Source organism: Vigna unguiculata, chromosome 9, assembly GCF_037176805.1.
Source record: "Vigna unguiculata cultivar grain cowpea cultivar isolate G323 ecotype 2 chromosome 9, ASM3717680v1, whole genome shotgun sequence".
NCBI lineage: Eukaryota > Viridiplantae > Streptophyta > Magnoliopsida > Fabales > Fabaceae > Vigna > Vigna unguiculata.
In genome coordinates, this window is record NC_140800.1 from 14,186,531 (window position 1) to 14,195,314 (window position 8,784).

At 39.6% G+C, this 8,784-nt stretch overlaps 2 protein-coding genes across 2 annotated transcripts; both read right to left on the reverse strand.

Moving 5' to 3' along the window:
* Positions 1-379: 379 nt before the first annotated feature.
* On the reverse strand, positions 380-1,564 carry LOC146883587 (uncharacterized). Its single transcript, XM_085666634.1, has one exon. It carries the CDS (start codon positions 1,562-1,564, stop codon positions 380-382), a length of 1,185 nt encoding a protein of 394 aa, XP_085522760.1.
* A 448-nt stretch (positions 1,565-2,012) lies between these two features.
* LOC114162315 (phenylacetaldehyde oxime monooxygenase CYP71AN24-like) lies at positions 2,013-3,998 on the reverse strand. Its single transcript, XM_028046160.2, has 2 exons — positions 2,977-3,998; positions 2,013-2,871 (listed from the first exon to the last, which is right to left on the reverse strand). Exons 1-2 carry the CDS (start codon positions 3,994-3,996, stop codon positions 2,239-2,241), a joined length of 1,653 nt encoding a protein of 550 aa, XP_027901961.2. The 5' UTR covers positions 3,997-3,998; the 3' UTR covers positions 2,013-2,238.
* Between the last annotated feature and the right edge of the window lie 4,786 nt (positions 3,999-8,784).

Genomic DNA, 8,784 nt, shown 5'->3' on the forward strand with positions numbered 1-8,784 from the left:
AAACATTATCATGTCATGTGAAGTCTACAAACAAATATATAACACCATTTAAGAGAGAATACACTATTTTGAAGACATTTAAGAGAGAATACACTATTTTGAAGGAAAAAAAAAAACGTATTTCTTGAACCATGGTCTAAAGTGATTAACTATGGTATATGAAATATTATGATCACTTACAACACATGTAAAATCTGTGGTCAATCCTCTAGATTGTGGCCTAAAACTAAAATGATTGTAGTCGTTATTTTATCTCGTTTAATGAGTTATTATTTCCTCCATAATATATTTTTTTTAATCAAACACACTTTGTTTCCTTTCACGTACGTCTATTTCTCCTCAATTTTATCTTTTCCTCATATTTCATTCATACCCAATCCTATCCAACATCTTCAAGCTGTGACCTATTCTTTGGCAAAACTGTCAGCAACATCTCATCCTCATCAGTTTCCTCCCTTGCCCAATTCTTCATATCATATGCCGAGCACTTCACATCATGTGCCAAGCTCGCTTCGCTACTGGCCATCAACAATATTCCAGCTTGTTCTTCAACCTCTTCTATAAGAAAATTTGTTGATTCATTTCTCCTATTCTGAGATCGGCAATCCTTTGCAAAATGACCAGTCTTACCACAGTTATAACACTTGACCGATCTACACTCATTTGCATAGTGATCGGGCTTGCTGCACTTGTAGCACTCACCATTGTTGCCTGACCGACCTCCTCGGCCTCCACCTCGACCTCGACCTCGCCAATTTTGCAGGCTGGGAGCGCTGTCTTCATAATCATCTCGACCTTGACCACTACGTCCTCGACCTCTGCCTCCAGGACCTCGGTTTCGACTCCCGTGATCTCTTCCTCCTCTGCCCCGAGTGTTCTGAGTTCCAAACATCTTTTTCTCCTTGAAATTTGTCCTTGCTTGGAGAGCTTGGCCAAGGTAGTCCTCCTTCGTGTTTCTTCTTCTTTGTTCATAGGCTTCTAGAGACCCAATAAGCTCCTCCACCGTGAGCTTTGAGAGGTCTTTGGATTCCTGTATAGCACACACAATGTTGTCGAAGTCAATTGTCAATGACCTTAAAATTTTCTCCACAACTCGGTTACCACAGTCAATTGTCAATGACTCCCCATTCTTGTCAAGTTGGTTTGCCACAGTCTCCACCCGAGATATGAACTCGGTTACCCCTTCGTTCTCCTTCATCAGCAACCTCTCAAACTCACCTCTGAGAACTTGAAGACGAACCTGTTTCACACGGTTATCTCCCTTATATGTTTTCTCCAAGATCTCCCATGCCGCTTTTGAAGTCGTAGCGTTTGCTAACTTCTCAAGGCCTGCATCGTCCACAACTCGGTACAATGCATACATAGCTTTCCTATCTTTGACTCGTGTTTTTTTCAACGCAGCAATCTGGGCAACTCTTTGTTCATCAAAATCCTCTGGCTCTTCGAAGCCACCTTGAACTACATCCCACACGTCTTGGGATCTAAGGTAGGCCATCATCTGCATGCTCCACTTATCGTAGTCGGATTTTTGTGTCAACTGGGGTAAGGAAATATTGTTGGCCATCACTCATACTTTTTTTCACTCTCAGAGACTCAGGCTAACTGGTTCTTGATACCATTTTGTTAGCAAAAACACTCTATCTCTGAAAATATGATTTACTTCACTTGTGTATTTCATATGAGCAAGACACTACGATTTATAGGACTTACATTTGGCTTTTCATCTGCAAGCCATAATGTCTCCAATTATTACAAAAACATAACACTAATCACCATTAACATTCGAAACATAACACATAAAACTTTTGACTTTTTCTCTTCTAGAACATCACAAATGTAACCACTCATAAAGTCTGCTCAATAACTCCTAATTTAAGTTTACCCTAACAACCTATTCTTTAGCAAAACTGGTGAGAAATGATACCATAATAAAGTTTTATTCATTATCATCTTCATCTATTTATATTCTCATATATGTTTTCTCGTATACTTCAGCAAACATCTTGAAGGAGTGACAGAAATGGAGTAGTATATAACAGAGAGACCCAAGCACTTCAGCTGCATTTTTTTATTCATATACTTTATTTTACTTATATCACAGACATAAGACGTTGAACTGAAATTGGTGCTGTGATGCCAACACCTAACTGTTATCTTGCCAAATGACATTACTTGGAAGAAAAGGGAAAATAAAAACAACTTATAAAGACAACAGAAGAGAAACGAAGTGAAGCAGCATTAATTGTAGGCACCAAAGGAGTGTAGTTGAGGTTGAAGATGAAGTGGTAGTTTCTTGATGACAGTGAGTCCCCATATCTCAGTCATGTCTACATCTTGCACTGGTTTACCATTCTCATGAGGAATCTTCCAATCGAACCAGTAGAGGAGATTAGCAAGCATATACTCAGTGGAAGCAAGTGCAAATGAAATTCCAATGCACCCTCTCCTCCCAGAACCAAAGGGTATAAACTGCAAATCATTTCCTCTGAAATCAACTTCTGGCTCTTCTTCAAACCTCTCGGGAAGAAACTCTTCAGGCCTGTTCCAAATTTCAGGGTCCCTCTGAATCGCCCATGCATTCACAAACACTCTTGTTTTGGATGGAATATCGAAACCTTTCACTTTTACATCAGATAATGTTTCTCGGGGTATCAAAAGAGGAGCAGGTGGATATAATCTCAGAGTTTCTTTCACTACACATTTCAGATAATTCAATTCATTCAAATCATTCTCTTCCACTTTTAGTTTATCCCCAACAACTCTTCTTACTTCTTCTTGAGCTCTCTTCATGGTAGCAGGATTATTCAATAGCGCCGCAAATACCCATTCCAGAAGTGTTGAAGTAGTGTCACTTCCTCCAGCAAATATGTCCTGAAATTGTGACGATCATGGATTCTTAAACATAAATTTAAGCATTATATTTTACTGTTAGAGAAGTTATCCATAAGAATTGAAGATTTAAATCATGAGTTGTACCATAAGGATTGCCTTGACGTCATCGTGTGTAAGCTGAAAATCATATTTCCCTGGACCATCTTGAATTTGAAGGAGTGAATCCACGAAGTCTTTGTTACGATCAGGTTGGTAACTTTCCATGTTCATTATTGTCTTGCGTTCAGCAATTAACTGATCAAAGAAAGAATCTAATGCCCTGAAAGTGGCCTTAAATTCTGGTATTTGGCCAGAAAGAACGTCAATCCAACCTAACAAAGGAAAGAAATCTCCAACAGAGAAAGTGGCCAAGTGTTTCATCATCTTTCTTCCCAGCTCTCCAAAACTGATTCCACCATCTGGGTTATCATACTTTCTTCCAAGAACACATCTAGACACTATGTTGGTTGAGGTTTCAATCAGAATCTGAGTCAGGTTCACGGAAGAAGACGTTTTACCCGCTCTGCATGCTTCACGTACGACACCAAGCATGGCTGCAACTTCTTCTTCTCGAATGGACTGAAAGGATTGCACCCTTTTGGTGCTTAGAAGCTCAAGAACACAGATCTTCCTTTTCTGTCTCCACTCTTCCCCGTAGGGTGAAAAAGCCACATCCATGCACCCATACATGATGATTTTCACGGCTGTGGTCTGAGGCTTATTGGAGAAAGCAAGATCATGTGTTTTGTAAACTTCTTTGGCCACATCAGCTGATGAAACCACAAGAGTTGGAGTTTGGCCTAATTTCAGAAACATGATAGGACCATACTTGCGAGACAGTGCTTGGAAGGAGCGGTGTGGGAGAGTGCCCAGTTGATGAAGGTTTCCAATTATAGGTAGCTTTGGTGGTGAAGGAGGCAAATTTGACTTGTTTCTTCTTCTTCTTTGGTTAGTAAGAACAAAAAGGAGGCTTAAGAAGAACAACAACATGGCTTTGTAAGAGGTATTTAGCTGGTTTGCTAATTCCTTTAAAAGTGAGGATAATGGTTGAACTTGAAGAGCCATTGCTTCTATAGGGTTACTTGGATTTCGGTGAGGTAGGTTTGTATGCATCTTCATAACCATGGTGATCGAGAATTTATAGAATCTCAATATAATGAATAGAATCAGAGAAATATATGATAAGAAAAACACGCATGAACAGAAATGTTATCCTTTACAATAAAATAATATCCAAACACCGTCGGCTGCGGACTTTCTTTTGTTCTTGTATACAGTTCTTTTTTTCTTAATTATACATGCACCAAACTCTTTTAGATTTAGTTTCTATTTTTAAATCTGTTTTAGTATCTGCTCTCAGATATGGTATGATTAATACAAACCACTTAATTAGAACGTAAGAATTATGCCATTGCTTGAATCAAATAACTATGTCCATCATTACTAATTTCATCTTTTATTATACTTCCTCTCCCGTCATTTATATAAGATCAAATAATTATAATTCATCACCATCAGTGAAGAAGGCCATTAATTAGTTCATTTTAAGTTATAAATTTTAATTTTATGTTAACGTTGCCCTGAAATTAATTAGTGGCTATATATATATATATATATATTTAAGGATAATTATATAATGACCCCTTTATTTGATCCTTTTTTTACCCGTCTACATGGCATACCATATTTTAATGTTTTGTTAAATATGAAAAGAAAATTTACGCGTGAGGTTAAGAATCGTTAGTAGCTCACGCGCTCGCACATCAAAATAGAGAAAGAAGAACCTGAAGAGTGTGATTTTGGGAAAACAGAGGCGGACTTTCTGGCTGTTATCTTCACCGAACAACATTGTCAATCGCTGCTGCAACTTCCTCCACAATTGCAAGCCCTAATTTTTGTGTTGTTCTTCTCCAAATCAAAGGCTAATTTAGTATGTTTTTCTTCCTCGACTGATTTCCTGTATTTTTGTCTTGTTCTTCCCCAAATGAAACCCTATTGTCGTATGTTCTTCTTCCCCGATTGAAATGCCATTTTTATTTGTTCTTGTTCCCCAAATGGATGTTATCTCAATCCTAAATGTTGTTGTGGACTGTTAATTCGAAATGTGAACGGATTTGTGTAAGCAAAAATGGTTCGAATGTGCGAATGCTTTTGAAGAAGAAGCGTTTCGGTAGTTAAGCTTCGGTGGATAAAAAATGAGAATTGCAGTTGTGTTGTTGGATGTTAGAAAGTGAGTTTGTTGGTTTCGACATTTATGCTTGGGTGGGTTCAAAAAGCAAACTGGATTTGTGTTGTTGGATGTTAGAAAGTGAATTTGTTAGTTTTTGACTATGTTGTGTGTAATTTTATTGATCTGTGCTGAATTTGTGTAAATTAAATTTGGTTAATGCGATTGATAATTTCAGTTCAGTTGACATGAGTGTCGTTAGTGAAGGTTCCGAAGGTAGTGAATGTTGTGAAGTTGGAGATTGTAGTGATATAAGTCATGTATTTTAGTTTTTGTTGCTTTGTAATTTAACTTATAGTTCAGTAGAATAAGTTTATCGTATGATTTTTAATATGAATATTTGCATATTAATTTCAGGCATTCTTGTAGAACACATTATATTGGTTTGTTTTATTGCATGAAAGAGTTAATATTAGTCGAAAGCTTCTATGTGAGTTAAGTAATGTGTGGGTGGAAAGCAGAGGAGGTTTCATGATTAACTCCGAATTTGTAGTGTTTAAGTTATTAGACGTATGTGTAGGCCTGGGGTTGAGAGTTTATGGAGATATAATTGATTTAGAGGAGGTTGACGTTGATAGTGTTTGTAGGAAGAAATTTTCTGAAAAAAGGTTATAGTAAACAGTTACTATACTATATAACTATCTCTTGACTGAGTGTGAGTGTCTTGATGTAGAAGATTATTGTCGGTTGTACGTTCTATTAGGCATATATGAGTTTCTTTTGCCTAATAGAAATGGATCAGTCTTTGTTTCACTTTTTAAAATTGTAGATGATTTGACTAGTCTAGTTAAATATAATTGGGGTGGTGTGGTTTATGAGTACTTGGTTGGTAGTTTGTGTAGTGCGTCAGTTGTTTTGAAGAAGCAATTACATCGAAAACACTTCCATGTTGTCGGATGTGTATATTTATTGTAGGTAAGTACGTTTGTTTTTCTTGAATTTTATGTTGTAGCATTTTGGTTTTTGTTATGAATTAGTAACTTTGTTTTAAATGAATTGTATTATTGTATGATGTAGCTATGGGCTTTTGATCACTTCCTGTTTGTGAAGAGAAAAAGTGCAGTTATTCAATCCAAATTTCCAAGGTTGTTGCGTTGGATTGATTATAAAGTTGGAGATGTGTCAATAAGAAGTAGTTTCAAAAATAATGTGGTACTTTCTATTATTTTTTCGTCCAATGTTTTTGGTGTGAGTTCTTTTAGTAATTTATTGATGTTGTTTGTTTGAAATTACACTACAAGAAAATGCTTCATTAGTAACCAATTTTAATGACCAAAAGTTGTTAGTTACTATAATTACTAATTTAGATACAAGTTTACAAAGTAAAACAATTATTGGTTACTAAAATAGTTACTATTATTGTTCCTGCAGAGGAACAAATAAGATAGGTTAGGCACAAGCGTCACCTTACCATGTAGTCCGTTATCTCTTCAGTTGGCCTCTTCCCGGTCGATACATGTCAACTTGAACCCAGGAGGGGTTACCTGCAGAAGAATCTCCGAAGCTCAAGTAAGTCAAAGCTCTTAGAGAGTCCAAATCAGTGATTAATGAATGCGTACCTTTAAATGATGGGGTCCACGTGTATTTATAGAACATTAATGACGTTTGACCATTTCATGGGCTGGGTCTTGACCTGGGCTCTAGTTTGGGCCATGAGTGGGCCTAGGCCCCAACCCAGGCCCTTGAGACCTATTGAATGCGGGGGCTTCAATCATTCGTTTAAGTTTATTGGAGTAGTCGGCCTGGGCTTTAACCTTACCAGATATGCTCGAGTAGTCAGTCTAGACCGACTACTTGCCTAGATGGCTTATGTTGGTGATATGAAGTGCTAACTCGGCCTAGCCTGGGTACTTGGCGGTCTCGATATGCACACTGTTTACTTGGTCGAGTTTGGCTAGGTACGGTACACCAGTCCCCCAGCCTTGTCCGATATGGGTTGTCGGTCAAGGATGATATGTGTTGGTAGGCTAGCAGAACCGGCTAGGTGTGATACACCAGTCCCCCAGCCTTTAAGTGTGGTGAACAGTGTTAAGGCTTAGAATTTGTAACCGTCAGAAGGTAGGTGAAAGGGTGTCAGTTGGTCAAATCGAAAAAGTTTTGGCGACGTCGTTTTGAAGTGTCATATCTTTTGCAATGATGGTGTCGATTGGTCTGTGGTATGGTTTTGGTTTTGGCAGGAAGAGGTTCGTCGTTTGGGATTGTGGGCTATAAATATGTATTTGCAAACAGATGAGGGGTTACTTGTTTCATTTGTGAATTCTGAATTTAAAGACCTTGTGCACGTAAAAGTGTCCGACTAGTCCTCTATTTCGACCGACATCTTCCCGTAAAAAACGAAATCAGGTATGTCCAGTAGTGGTAGTGTGTCTTCGTCTAGTAGTAGTGAAAGTACTGAGTCAGATAGAAGTAAGGATGGACGACTTGGCGGAGAGGGTACAAGTTCTGGAGTTGTTACGAGCGGGATGCCGATGGAGGTAGTGAGGGAGGTTCGAGAGGATCCTCCCGAAGAGTTGGAGGAGAGTAACTGGCCGGCGAAAGGCGGTTATGGGTGGGTTGCTGCTGATATCCGTGATCAATCATCTTTATTCAGGTGGTCTCGTCTGTTGAACTCTTGGCTGAACTGCACACCCGTCATGTCCAGGGGTGTCAGTGGAGACATTGTTTCGCTGGAGAGGGTGAGTGCCGTCGACCGGGTATGTCACGGGCAGGAGGGGGCTATCGAAAAATTCTTCTACATGTATATGTGCCATTTCTCTCAACTCCACGTGCGACTGCCTTTAGACGATTTCACTATGGGTGTGCTGCGGGCGTTGAATGTGGCACCTACCTAGCTACATCCTAATAGTTGGGCCTACTTGCAGGCCTTCCGCATTTTGTGCAAGTCCTTATATTTGGAGCCTACTCCCTATGCTTTCTTATATTTTTATGACACCAGACCCCGGAGACCGGCTACTTGGCTCTCTTTAATCAGTCGCCCCAGCATCAGCAGACTGGATGCTTTCTCCCAGTCATTCAAGCATTTCAAGGACGGGTACTTCAAAGTCGTCATCAAGGAAGGGGGTAAATCTCATTTTTTGAATGTGGATTGGAGTACCAAGTTTCCCTTTAGCTGGACCAACAATCCTTCTCGATATAAACACATGGAAGTGGAGGAGTTGTCGGCTAGTGATAGGGAGGTGGTGGGGGTGTTGTTGAAGTTTGTGGATAAGTTGCCCACTAAGGGTCTAGTTAGGGTTTATAATTCGGTGCATCCGATAATAGATATTGAAGGTATCTGTTTATTACTTAAGCTGTGTTAATAATGCTAAGTTGTTTTGATCCGAGTCGTGATATGTTATTGCAGGGCATATGGCGCAATCTGGCAAGAAAAATTTGGCGCTCTTTCAATCACTGAGGAAGGAAATGGCCGCTAAGGCCAAGGCGGCTGGGAAAGCTGACGTTCCCAACTTGCAAGAATCGGTTGTGGAGGTGCATGTACACGGCGGGACGAAAAGGAAAGCTGAGCTTCCGCCTCGACCCGGGAAGGGCAAAGACGTGAAGAAGATAAGGGCAGCTCTTCTTGGGACGGCTAGCGGGGCGGGGTCGACTAGTGGAGAGAAGTTGCCTGAGGCTGGGTTGATCGAGTTGCCAGAGATATCCGTTAGGAAGGATATCTCGATCGACATTCTGGATACCGTTGTTAACTG